Below are 14,075 nucleotides of genomic sequence, written 5' to 3' on the forward strand. Positions count from 1 at the left end.
GGAGAGTGAGGAAAGTGGACAGTGAGGAGTATAGAGTGTGATGAAAGTGGAGTTAGGAATATGGAAGAGTGAGGAGTGTGGAGAGTGAGAAGTGTGGAAGGTGCGAGTGGTAAAATTCCTCGTTTGGCAGCCTGCTGATTGGCGAATGATGAAAATTGACTAAGAGTGATTTTGAGAGTTGAGAAGAGTGAGATAAGAATGACACACACTTGAAAAGGAAAGATTTAGGGTCTTATTATCAAAACTAAGAGCGGGAAGATATGGACAAGCACTCAGTTTTGGCCGATAATTTCTGAAACGTGTGATGAAACTATGTCTGATCGTTCTGTAAAGCTGTTAGTCAAAATATTATGGGATGCAGGCTAATAATCTCTTACAACTGCAGCTTGAAAAAGAATAATGACTATAAAAAATTAAGGGAATAGTATAATTAAGGGTAAGCTAAATATAAGGGTAATTATAAGTTATATTTACTTTTACATCGTTTAATTGCACCTTCAAGTACATTAAGACGTCAAAATATAATATACAGTCTCAGAAATATTACACTAAGGTGTATTCTCGCTTTATCTTTATACGAGGAACTCAAGATACAGCCTTCCTTTACCTCCCCGCCTAAGATGAATAAAATCGTCTGGAGGCATCTAGAATAAAATAAGAAATACGTCATTGGAAGGAAGGGGATAAGCATACCAGCATCAAGGGAGACTCAAGGTGTTTGGTTAACGTCAACAACTCGAGGACGCCAATTTTATATTACTCCTCCTGCTGCCAGACGATTTTATTCAGCTTAGGACAGCACCCTGGTAGCGAGGGGGTTGCTGAAGGCTGTAGCGAACCCCTCTAGTTCCCCAAACCCCTGTGGAGCTGAATAAAATCGTCTGGGTGTAGCTAGAATGGCATAAAGACGTCCCCGCATTGGAGGGGTTAAAGAGGTGTGAGGTGGATCACTGTACTTGAAATGCAGACAATATAATTCAATCACAAGCTAAAAAAACACATTAACAGAAGATCTACAGGGGAAAAAAAAACAGGAAGAAAAACAGATTCGTGGTCCTACAGTTTGGGCTAAGACAATACATGGATAATAATAATAATAATGACAGTAATGATAATAATAATAATGATACATATATATATTTTATACACTGAGCTTGGCAGTACAGGGTGCCAGGTCTGGTTGGTGTGAGAGTGGTTGATAATTTACAGGTGTGTGTGTGTTTGTGTTTGTGTGTGTGTGTGTGTGTGTGTGTGTGTGTGTGTGTGTGTGTGTGTGTGTGTGTGTAATGTTGTGCAGGACTATGAGGGGGGGGTTGGGGGCAATGGGGGGGGATTTGGGTATTGGTGTAAGAGGGGTGATTGGGCAGAGATGGGGGATAGTCGGGCTAGGAGAGGGGTCAGGGGAGTGGGAAGGGTGAAATGGGGGGTAGGGATGGTGAGTGGGGGGTAGGGTGGGTGTGTGGGGGGTAGGGTGGGTGACTGGGGGGTAGGGTGGGTATGGGAGTGGGGAGGGTGAGATGGAGATATGCTACAGTCAGCCAAAAAAATATCGTCGCCATGACACGGGAGCTGATTTTCTGCATGTTTCTGTACCCTGTGTAATAAAAATAAAATAAAACATGAAATAAAGTGTTGGTGCCACATATTACCTTTTTATATGACTGAAGTAAGGGAATATTCAGTCATACAGGATATACAGCAACTACAGTAAGAGTATAAGTCTTCCTCATTTCCTGTGTTTTAAAATGTAATTAAATAATGACAGTGCTTTTTATGCTGACTGTACGTAAATTGGAAAAATGGTATTAGCGGGGACAGTCATGGCGGTGGTCCTCTTGGTAGCTTTACTCGACCCGTCCTATGCTTGTGTGTGATGCAGTTGGCACCTGTCGAGCACTCCCACCCACCGTCAGGACTAAGGATTCCGTTGTCTGCATCAGGAGGGAAACTTGGTGAGCGTGAGGCGGAAATGCTGTGAGTTATGAAGGCGGGGTTAAGGTGGCAGCAGCCGTGGCGATGTCAAAGAAGCAGAACTCTCACACGATAAGTCTTTGATAACCTTAACTTTCACACGCGTCACCCCCAAGCCTTTCCACAAGCCTCCCACAGAATCAGTCAAACATCCGTCAGACAGAAATGTGACTGATCAACGCCAGTTCCTTATAAAACATTCAAGGATGAACCCTAGAAATGACTTCACTCACTCGGTAACTCGTCCGTATTTAATTTTTCTCTTTAAGCTGTTCTTATCGTACAAGGGCAGTATTTTTGCCTCTTTAGTTGTAGTAAAGAAATGCACTGTATATACACTTACGTTCAGTGAATCAGTTTCTCATGGTTAACATTGGAAGTACCAGGTCGGGATGACGATGCACTGCAATGAAAATTCACTTTTCTGGTCCACCTCATGTGTTCATCATTACTTCAAATTAACACCACACCACATCGCTCTTGACCACCTTCTTTACCTTCCTTATCTTTTTTCTTGTAGTCCAATCACACTCCTGTTGGAGCTGCCTAACATGGGCCAAGCAGCCCCGTGCAGTTATCCTCTTATCTAATATTCCTATGTTCCGTGTGGCGTTATGAACTTCTAGGTGCTGTGTACTACCACTGATGCAGGGGGGCGCCGCTCCCTCAAGTGTCCCCCAACGCCCTGATCTCCGCCAGTCGTGCCGCTTGCTGCTTACAGTCGACCGTGAACCACCACTGGCATACTGACGTCTCCTGGTGGAAGAGGGTGCCGCGGGGACACAGGAACGAGAACTTCTGTCGCTGGTTGCACACGTGGTACACCTGTAGGAGAGACACATTATCATCATCATTATTCAGACCTCTATCCCCGCCGAAGAATGGAGTGAGGTAGGGCCCAAAGAACAAGAAAAACCATCTGCCCAATGAAACAGGCACACTGTCATTCACCTACTACTCAAGCCCTAGGAATCTCGGCTCCACCCCACAGACAGAGGCATATGCTCTTCATAACTATCCTTCAGAGTCAGTCCGACAAGTATCAAGTTAAAAGGTTCAAGCCGTAGTCATAAACTCCTCAGTAGAAAACTCTTCCAAACAGCTGGATGAACTGTTCTTTCTCTTGCCTGATCAACCTTCCTGCCTCATTTAATCACACACTTATTTACCATATCTATCCACCTTATCCTTGGCCTACCGCTTTGGAGAAACTCACTTGCCGAAGACACACACTGGCTGGAGAACGAATGAACACTACTATACTATATTGTCAGTTTGCTTTCATGTGCCAGAACGGGGTCACTCCCACAACTTAGTCATGACTGCATTAAATTCGACGATATTTAGCTGTATGATAGGCAGGAGTCTTCTTGGTTACAGGTCAAACTGACCCCCCAGTCTGACAACACTTCGCCAGCAAATGAAAGGGGTTAAGGGAAGGGATTAGAAAATGTAAACTAGCAGTAATTATTTTTCTCAAATGAAACCCCAAGAATTTCCACATGCTTTGTATCATATATGATCGGCATTTGTGTCTGCTTTCAATTGTACTCGTATGGCATCGACTGATATCTACTGATGGCAGTTTACGAACAGAAATTGAAGACGCTGGAAAAAAAAAAAAACACTGTGAAGCCTCAGAAGGGTCTAGACTTTAGTGCATTCCTGAGGCTTTCTTTGGCAAGCGCAGACATCCTCAGACTGGGGGAAGGGGGAAAAATTATTTACTACTGGGGAAAGCATGACCAAAAGGTATGCCACAATGAAGGAGGCCAGGGAAACAATGGACTGGTAATTTTGAGGTGAGGCTGGGGAAGAAGGGGGTGGGGAGAAGGAGACCGAAATTGTTTACTATTAATGCTGACGCGTTTGGCCCGGACAAAATGGAACTTGCCAAAACCTAAAAAAAAAGAAAATGACAAAAAAAAAAAATCTATGCAAATTATAATGATAAAAAGGGGCAAGGAAAACAGAGGACTAGTAGTTTTCAGAAGGGTTCAGGGAAGGGTAGCAAAAGGATGTCGAAATAATTATCTTAAAAAAAAAAAAAATATATATATATATGGAAGATGTATAAGGAGGCTGTGGACCGGTTTTGAGGTGAGGGGGAAAAGATAAGGGTTCAAAATTGTTAATACGCAGAAAAGAAAAGAAAATGTATAAAAAAGAATCCAGGAAAACGGAAGACTGGCGAAATGGTTGGGGTGATCTTTGAGGTGAGAGGGGTCAGGGGGGAGAGGAAGGGTAGAGAGGAGAGGTGCCCTATTGTTTACTATTAAGAGGTGACACGTGGCCTCTCCAGCGCCGCCTACCGGAGGAGAGGGGCACGAAAGGGAGGGAGGGAAGGAGGGAGTTATGTCGAAGGGAAAGATGGAAGGCAGGAAGGAGGAAAGGGGGGAGAGAGTTAGGTCGGAGGGAAGGAAGGAGGATGGGAAAGTTACGACGATGGGAATGGAGTGTGAGAGAGTTACGTTGAAAGTAGAAAAAGAGGGAGGATAGGAAGGGGGGAGGGAGGGAAAGTTACGTCGGTGAGAAGGAGGGAAGGAGGGAGGGAAGGAGAGAGAATTATGAAGGGAGGGAGGGAGGGAAAGAAGGAAGGAGAGTTACGGTGGGTCCCATGTAAACAGCACAGTCTATTTTCCACGGTGGACACACATCATGGTCGCCTGCGGGAGGGGTCTGGGTTCTGTTCCGGTCGGGGGAATGGTGGGGGGGAAGGAGGGCTGGTGGTGGTGGTGGTGGTGGTGGTGGTTTTACTGTGCCACTTAGCTGTGTTCTCGATTTATTCTCTCTCTGTTTCACTTCCTCTCTCACTCCCCCCCCCCTCTCTCTTTCTCTCTCTCATCAACTTATTTCTGTTCTTTTGTTACTAAAGCAAGACGATTTTATCAACCTTGGAAGAATCTCTCTATTGAAAGGGTTAAAGCTTGGGGTGGTGCCTGAGGGAAGCCTTCATGTGGTGGCACCGATATATACCTGTTCGGCTCAACTACCTGGTTATTGATACGTCCCCCTTTCTACTTCCCTATCCCCCGAAAGGAGGATGGCAGACTGTAGAACGGTGACTTGAGCCTGTAGTCCACCGTGTACACATTTAAGATGAGCCTTAGGACACCGCAGTCACTTGGGTTTTGTGGATTGGCACTGTCGTAACAATTTCACTCACAGCCTTTATCGCCTTCATATCTGTAGTATCTGCACACACACACACACACACACACACACACACACACACACACACACACACACACACACACACACACACACACACACACACACACACACACCTTTCTCATTACACTTATTACCTGCGCTTAACTTTCACTGACCCTGAGTTTAAATACCACTAGGCGTGTCTCCGTCTGGGATTATTGGGTTTTATTCTGCTGGGTAGGGCAAAAGGCAGAAACCAGAGGAAAATATAGTGTGTGTGTGTGTGTGTGTGTGTGTGTGTGTGTGTGTGTGTGTGTGTGTGTGTGTGTGTGTGTGTATCAATCACCTGGCCTTACCCGACAATACAATTAATTACACACCTGGCCTCACCTGAAAAAGCAATTAATCAACCACCTGGCCTCACCTGACAGCCGGTCTCTGGGTCGGGGTACAGCTTCCCCAACCTGGACATCCTTTCGGTGCAGATGAAGCCTGTCTGTGGGATGGACGTCAGGGTGGGGTAGTCCAGCCCCGCCTCACCAGGGATCTCGTCACCATCTGGACCAGGACTCTTCTTTTGGCTCTTCCCTGCTCCTGCTCCTTTTATTTTTCCTTCTCTGTTCCCTGTTATCGCATCTCTGTTCCCTGTTATCGCTCCTTCTCTGTTCCCTGTTATCGCAACTTCTCTGTTCTCTGTCATTGCTCCTTCTCTTTTCCCTGTTATTCTTCCTTGCGTCCCTCCCGTTAACTCCTCTGGGACTACTGTTGCTTCTTCCACTGCGTCTGTTGTGCCGCCCTGCCGAGAGATAGGCACTTAGATCAACCCTGCCCCTCCCTCGCTCCCACATCCACGGATACACATGCTCAGGACCACAGCTTTACTTTGCGTTCATTTCGCCAGGTGCTGACTCGTTCAGACTAGTATGTTAGGAGAAGAGCTTGGATTTTTTTTAGCAACTCTAATATATCAGCTTTATTAGTAGTGCTTGGTTTGAAGAAGATGCATGGATGATTTTTAAAGATCATTTTCATACAGTGTTGTGTATAACTCTCTTGTGCATGGTCTTTATTATCTACGTGTTTGTTTCACTTTTTCATAAGTATTTTCTCCAATATATGAACATCATGAACTGGAAAAATGATTGTTCTGAAGCTACTCTGTACCTTTTTGGATATTCATCAGGAAGAGGAAAACCTGGGAAAGAGTTGCAAAGCACTGTCCTTGGATGCTGGGAACAGATGGCAGGGGATAGTTTAGCCTTAGAACATAACAGAAATTTTCACGTACACGCGAAGATATTAATTTTACATGCTGTCAGGGCTGTAGGTTAGTTTAGAATTCACATGCCGGACACACTACGTTCTTAGTAAGGATAATTGCATTCCATTTAAGTTACAGAAAAAAATGTTCTTGTATTAATTATATCATTAATAGCGAAGTCAGTAAATCACATCATATACGTGCATTACATTATAACATTTAGAAAGTATGGAGTCCAGGCGAGCGTTGGGAATGCTTTACAGATTCAATACAACTAGCTGCAGAAAGCGTCTTGAGTTAGGTCAGAAGGAGCGGTTTAGGAGACAAACTTAAAATACACAAACCTCGGCCAGGATTCAGGAACAAATTTACGATCAACTGCACCTCGTACCTCCGATTTTTTTGTAGGAGGAGCAAAAGAAGTGGAAATTCTCCGCTCACTCATTTCCTTGACCTTCCTGCAGATAAAGTGCTTTGGTAGTTTCCCTCTTGTAACTATATAGTCTTCATTACGAGAGAAAAATTATCAGCAGCATTTTTTTCCCCTGGAGGGACAAGGAAAAGGAAAGTGAAACCTTCCATGTCTCGTTTTCTCCCTACATAAATAAGTCTAAGTTACGAGATAGAGTCCGTCGTAAGTTTGTTTCTGGATCCGGGTCCTAACCTAGAGCTCTCCCCTGGGCCCGCCTGGACCCTAGTCAAGGGGAGGGACTCACTCGCTTTCTTCCGCCGCTCTCAGGAGCCACGTTGGTCGGGCTGCGAGTCCGAGGGAGAGGGCGTTTATTGTGGGAAGGGGGAAAGGGAGAAGGGCCGGAGGTGCGTGATCGAGAGGAAGAAGGGGAGGTGGGGTGGAGGGTGGGGGAGGTGGGTGGACTGGTGTATCTTTTCCTTCCACGTCTTGCCTTACGATTGGGATTGGCTAGGAGGCGATTGTTAACTGGGTTGCGGGGGGAACGAGTGCTAGGGCGAGTGGTGGGAGTGAGAGGGTCAGAGGAAGGGGTAGTGGTGGAGCGGGAAGGTGAGCGGTTAGGGAGGCGTGTGGCAGGGCGAGGAGAGGGCTGAGGTGGATTTCTGGTCACCTGAGCATTGACAGGAGTAGTCGAGTCGAGGGATGATGAAATGGTAGGGATGCTGGCTTTTGTGTTGGAAGGGTGGGTGAAAGAGGAGGCAGGGAATGGACGTCTACGGACATGAGAGGGGGATGTGGATGGATTTCTAGTAGTCGAACGGAGGGATGATGGAAGTGACGTGGTAGGCGTGTGATCTGAGGTGGAAGGCCGTCTATTGTTAGGACCGCGAGTGGAAGCAGAGGCAGGCAAAGGACGTCTATTTACATGACTGGATGAAGGAGTTCTGATGGTGGAACGAGAGGAAGGCAAGGAGTTGGACCGAGATCTTTGAGCCAGCGATGAAGAGGGACCATTTGTGGCGATATTTTCACTCGGTTCCAAAGGACCCGATTGAGAATTTTCACGCAACGAGCCACGGGTATTGGAGATGATAATAGGAGAATCATCGCCACTGACCTTACGATTCACGGGTCTTCTCCTCATGACAACAAATGCAGGTTTACCACGACCATTGGATGAGGAGAGGATTTTGGCTCTAGCAGATGACTGGGCTGATCTACTGCTGGATATAATGAGGGGAGTTGGAGTGGTGGAGGGTGTGATTTGACTGGGCAGATTGTTTTCTCCTCTAGCCGTAAGACGTTGACCAAAAGGAACTCGGGAATTAAAATCTGTGGGTATCGGTTCTTGTACGGCCGCGTTGAAGGTGACAGGGAAAGTACCGGGAATCACGTTCTGAATGGCGCTTTGAGGAGAACTGCTGGTTGTGGTGGGAAAGAAGTGCTGCTGGGGAGTTGAGCCAAAAGTGGTTGGGTTGACCGCACTAGGGACTGTTGATGAAAACGTTGGACTGAAGGAAGCTGGGGTAGTTGTTGCAAAAGTGGGATTGAAAGGGGCGAAAGTTACGTTGCGAGGAGCGAAAGTAGGATTGACAGGAGCAAACGTGGGGTTGACAGAAGCGAATGTGGGGTTGACAGGAGCGAATGTGGGGTTGACAGGAGAGAATGTGGGATTGATAGGTGCAAATGTGGGACTGACAGGAGCTGCGGTCGTGGCAAAATTGGGACTGACAGGAGCAAACGTGGGGTTAAGAGGAACAAATATGGGGTTGACAGGAGCAAACGTAGGGTTAAGTGGAACGAATGTGGGGTTGACAGGAACTGGTGTCGTGGAAAAATTAGGATTTACAGGAGAAAATGTGGGATTGGCAGGAGGAGCCGGGGTCGGGTCGAAAGTGGGATTGGTGGGGACTGGTGTGGGAGTCAGCCGGGTGGGACTGGGTGAACGTGTGGAGCTAAACGGCCGCCTGAACGTGACATTAGGACTCCGACCTTGGAAGAATTGAATACTTCCCCCCTGATTGATGGGGAAGTCTGGGATGCCAAAGTTGAGGGCCGAGGGAATGACTAGACGGGGACTGGGATTGACGAAGGGTGGCGGGGAGGTGGTTGGGAGGGTGGGTCGGGGGATGAAGTGGATCGAATCTTGCCCGTCGAATCCCGTAGGAGGTCTGACTGGGATGGGACGCAGGTGGAGTGTGTTTTGGTTCGACGGTGGAATGAAAGTGGAGGGATTGGTGACCGCAGGGGTGAATGTGGATGGGATGGGTGGATTTTGAGTGGATGAGTGGATGGGAGGGTTAGGTGTGCTGGAGGCTATAAGTGGATTGGGATGGTTAGGAAGGTTGTGTGTGGGTGGACGATGAGTGCTTGGAGTGAAAGTGGATGGGATGGAGGGGTTCTGGGTGGATGAGTGGATGAGAGGGTTAGGTGTGGTGGTGTCAATGGGAATGAGGTGGTTAGGAAGGTTGTTGTTAGTGGATGGAGGAATGAATGTGGAGTGTGTGGGGGTGGATGAGTGGACCACAGGATTTTGAGTGGAGTGGATGGGGGTGGAGCGGAGTGAGGGTTCGAAAGCCTCCTGGATGGGAGGTTGGGGAGTGGAGTGGGTGGGAGTGACTGGAGTGGTGGAGAGTAATGGGCGGAAGGTGGAGTGGGTGAGTGGATTAAATGTAGGTGATTGGATGGGTGGATTGAAAGTGGATGATTGGTTGGGTGGACTGAAGGTGGATTGACTAGGTGGATTAGAAGTGGATGATTGGGTAGAAGGATTGAATGTGGATGATTGGATGGGTGGACTGAAAGTGGACTGACTAGGTGGATTAAATGTGGATGACTGGGTGGAAGGATTGAATGTGGATGATTGGGTAGGTGGACTGAAAGTGGATGATGGACTATGTGGGCTGAAAGTGGATTGACTAGGTGGACGGAAAGTGGATGAATCAGTAGAAGGGTTGAAAGTGGAATGACTAGGTGGGGTAAAAGTGGATGATGAGGGACTGAAAGTGGATGATTGGGTGGGTGGATTTAAAGTAGATGACGGACTAGATGGGTTGAAAGTGGACTGGTTAGGTGGACTTAAAGTGGATGAATGGATGGGCGGAATGAAAGTGGACTGAGGTGGAGGTGGCCGGAAGGTGGATTGGATAGGTGGATCAAAAGTGGATGAGTGGATGGGCGGACTGAAAGTGGCTTGTGGTGGAGGCTGCATGGTGGATGAGATGGTGGGGTTAGATGTGGATGAATGGGTGGGAGTAGACTGAGAAGGTGGATCAAATGTGGAAGAGTGGTTGGGCGGATCGAGGGTGGACTGATCTGGGTTGAAGTGGGTGGAAGGAGCATCGTTGTGGATGGAAGGTGGACTGGGAGTGAATGGAATGGTCGGCGGCTGGAGGGTGGAGTGTGTGAATGGTCTGAAAGTGGAGGAATGAGGTGGAATGAATGTGGAGTGATTAGGTGTTCTAGGTGTGGAAGGCTCGCTGATGTGGATGGCCGGTGCACTGGGAGTGAATGGAATGGTCGGCGGTTGGAGGGTGGAGTGTGTGAGAGGCCTGGAAGTGGAGGAATGAGGTGGAGTGAATGTGGAGTGACTGGGTGTTCTAGGAGTGGAAGGCTCGCTGATGTGGATGGTCGGTGGGCTGAGGGTGGATGGAATGAAAGTGGAATGGGTGGGAGTTCTGGATGTGGAAGGCCTATCATTGTGGATGGTCGGAGGAGCGAGGGTGGAGTGGGTGGATGGAGGTTTGGGAGTGGAAGGTTTACTAATGTGGATGGTCGGGGGGTTAGGGGTGGATGAAATAAAGGTGGGGGGATGTGGAGGACGTAAAGTGGAGGAGGGGGTAGGTGGAGTGGCTGAGGTGGATTGTTCAGAAGCAAATGTGGAATCTTCAGAGGACGTGAATGTGGAAGGAGCGAATGTGGAGTGGGAGGAAGGTGAAGATGTGGAATGGTCAGAATTGAATGTGGAATGGTCAGAACTGAATGTGGAATGATTGGAAATGAAGGTGGAATCGCCAGGATCGAATGTGGAAGAATCGGAAATGAATGTGGAATGGTCAGAATTGGGAGGGCCGATTATGGAGTTACCAGGACCTAAAGTGGAGTGAGAGGATGGAGTGAATGTGGAATGTTTAGGAGGCGAGAATGTGGAGGATTCAAAGGAAAATGTGGAGTCGTCGAGTGGACTCATCGTGGTGTCTTCGAAAGGAGCGAAAGTGGAGTGATCTGATATGAATGTGGAGGGGGTGGGAGAGTTGAAAGTAGAGTGGTCAGAGTGCATGAATGTGGGCTGCTCTCTAAGGGCAAATGTGGAGTGTTCCGGAGTGAGTGTGGAATCCTCAAAGGGGGTAAAGGAGGACTGGGTGGATGAACTTTGTGGAGGGTTGAGAGTGGAGTGGATGGATGGACTGTGGGTGGAATGGGAAGGTGGACTTGATGTGGAGTGAGAGGAAGGAGTGAGTGTGGAGTCTTCGAAGGGAATAAATGAAGACTGGGTGGATGGCTTTAAAATGGAGTGGGATGAAGGGCTGAGGGTGGAGTGGGTGGACGGACCGAGTATGGAGTGGTCCGTGGTAGTAAATATGGAGTGGCCGGAGGGGTTTGGTGTGGAGTGAGTGGAAGGAGACAGAGTGGAAGGACCAAAGATGGAGTGGAAAGCAGGGCTGGCAGTAGAAATAGTGGATGGACTAAATGTGGAATGGGCAGAAGGAATGGAAGTGGAGGAAGTGGAAGGGGGTGAGGTGGAGTGAGCAGACGTGAGGACATCCTGAGAATCAGAAAACAGGCTACTTGGGGTCTTATTGGTTGAGTGACTGTCTGAAACAATGGATTCTGAACTAGTGGAGCGAAGTGGAGATGTGGAACTGAAGTGGAAGCTGGTGGAGAAGAAGGTTGGAGTGGTGGTGGTGGAAGAAGAGGGCGAGGAAGTGGTGGACTGATGGGGGAAATTGGTGTCAATGTTTGCTTTGGTGGTTGACTGGGAGGATGGAGGCGTTGTGGAGTGAGAGAGGAAAGTGTTGTCTGAGTGAATGCTGGTGGAGTGGGGAGGTGGAGTGGTGGTGGATGAGTGAGTGAGTGGGATGTTACTGAAGAGAGGAGTGGAGCTGGAGATGAATGGAGAGGGAGAGCTTGAGGTGGAGTGAGAATTTGGAGTGGTGGTAGAGTGTGTCTGAGGGGTGGTTATGGAGTGGGTGGTGGCTGGAGTAGAGGAGTGAGTAACGGGACTGGCAGTGGAGTGAATGAGAGGGCTGCTGTCATGATGAATGAATGGGCTTGTGGTAGAATGAGACGAAGGAGTGGTGGTGAAATGTGAGACTGGGTTAACGTCAAAGTGAGTGGGAGTGGTAGTGGTGGTGGTGGAATGAGAGGGAGAACTGGGAGTGGAGTGAGAGGGGGATGTGAAGGGGAAATGAGTGGGAGGGATGGTGTCGAATTCAGTTGAAGGAGGAGTGCTCGTGATGAAGGCATGCGGAGTGATGGTGGTGGTGGAGGGGGAGCTTGTAGGGGTGATATGAGAAGAGGAATGAGAGGAAGGACTAGAGGTAGATTGGGGACTGGTGGAGAGGGGACTGGTGGCGTGGGGACTGAAGGGGCTATGGGTAGGGTGATCCTGAGGGAAAGATGTTTTACTCAAAGGGCTATCAAGATCAGAGGAACTACCTGTGGCGAATAAGCCTGCGAGAGATGGATGGAAAATGGTGGGCAGATCATCAGTACTGAGCCGAGAATCGTCACTAAATACTGCTGAAGTAGTAGGAGAAGGAGGGCTGAAAGTGGCACCTAATGGAATGGGGGTTGTGGGAGGGGGAGGGGGAGTAGTGGTGGGTGGAGCTGGGGAATCCGTCTGGTGGAAACTCAGAAGGCTGGTCGCTGAGGGCCTTCTCGATGTGCTTAAAAGAAGGTCAGTAAATGAGGGGTTATGTGTGGTGGTGGTGATGGTGGTGGTGGTAGTCATGGGTGTTGTAAGAGTCGTGTCTGAGTGTGTCTGAGGAGTTACTGATGATGATAGTGATAATACTGGCTGCTGAGTGCTCTTCGATACTGATATTCTCGTCGTCGTCGGTCCTGGCTGAGACGTCGTGGATGAGACACCTTTGGCAGTCGTTGAAAAGTCACCCAACGAGGAGACGGAAGCTGACTGAGGGAGAAGGAAATCGTCGTCTGGCTGAGTCCCAGTGATTCGTGTCAGTCCAGGCTTCGGAGTGGAGGGAAATCGAGGTCTGAAATGAGTGGAAGATTGGCGTTGGGATATTGATACGCGGCTGAAGGAAGGAGGAGATATAACAAAGGTAGTCATAGCATCAGGCCTTACAACTGGCACTGGAAAGGCAGTAGTGGTAGTAGTGGTAAGCTGTTTAGGGAAAGCAGAGGAACGGACAGTGACTGGCAAGAGAGCAGGATTGTCAGAGGAAGCCAGTGTAGGCGGGGAATCAGTAGTGAAAGGTACTGCATCAGATTCAGGGGAGGCGGTTTCCGTGTGAGGTATTGTGGTATGTCCTGTATCTTCGGTCGTTGAAATTGTGAAATGTGTTCGTGTTTTTGGAGTTGTTGTTAGAGTTGTGGGTCTCGTCTCGGGTCTCTGGATGATGATAATGTTTTGTGGAAGTGAGGAAAGTGAGAACTGTCGACCCGAATGAGTGTCTTGTAGCAGCACAGTCTGTCCAGGTGTTGTCGATTTTTCATTTAAGTCTTCGGTTGTCTGCGTTGTTGACTCAGGTAATGGGGTTGTCGATGAATGACTATTATCGAGATGGGATGTGTTAGTGGCTAAATGTGAGATGTTAATGGCATCTGAGTTAGTGAGCCCCTCCCCGTTGTTAGATGGGCTAGCATTGGTTAGTGGGTTATTAACGGGAAACAAGGGGTTAGCAGGAACCTGATCGTTTGTGAAAGTTGGTGTAGTGTGGTCGATGGCAACACCAGAGGAAGCAGGCTGGGAGACACTAAAACCACTACGATGTGGAAGATTGGTTATCACCGTATCAGCCGGGCCCAACAGGAACCCGGCCTGGGGGTTGGAGAAGTGGCCCAGACCGATCCTTTGCGTTGGCCTGAGGGGAGGTGTTGTCGGGGAGTGGGCGCTGATGTGGACTCCACCAGGATCCCCGAAGGAAGTCGTCAGGAAACTCGATGGGCGCGTCTGATGCTGATGGCTCTCGGTGGTGTGTTCCTGGAGCACTACCCTGACGCTCTGCCGTCCTCTCTGGGTGTTGGTGGTGGTGGTGGGCCTCTGCGTCGGTTGCTGGAGGTTGCTTTGGCCCTGGTTGACAACTCTACCTCGCT

At 48.6% G+C, this 14,075-nt stretch overlaps 1 protein-coding gene across 1 annotated transcript; it reads right to left on the reverse strand.

The window, feature by feature from the left end:
* Positions 1-2,474: 2,474 nt before the first annotated feature.
* LOC145406380 (uncharacterized) lies at positions 2,475-13,785 on the reverse strand. The gene is made up of 3 exons (XM_080277546.1): positions 13,669-13,785; positions 5,549-5,920; positions 2,475-2,796 (listed from the first exon to the last, which is right to left on the reverse strand). Exons 2-3 carry the CDS (start codon positions 5,822-5,824, stop codon positions 2,638-2,640), a joined length of 435 nt encoding a protein of 144 aa, XP_080133672.1. The 5' UTR covers positions 5,825-5,920; positions 13,669-13,785; the 3' UTR covers positions 2,475-2,637.
* Between the last annotated feature and the right edge of the window lie 290 nt (positions 13,786-14,075).

Source organism: Coenobita brevimanus, chromosome 70 (genome assembly GCF_032717465.1).
Source record: "Coenobita brevimanus isolate Jiangsu-jjx chromosome 70, ASM3271746v2, whole genome shotgun sequence".
Taxonomy (NCBI): Eukaryota; Metazoa; Arthropoda; class Malacostraca; order Decapoda; family Coenobitidae; genus Coenobita; species Coenobita brevimanus.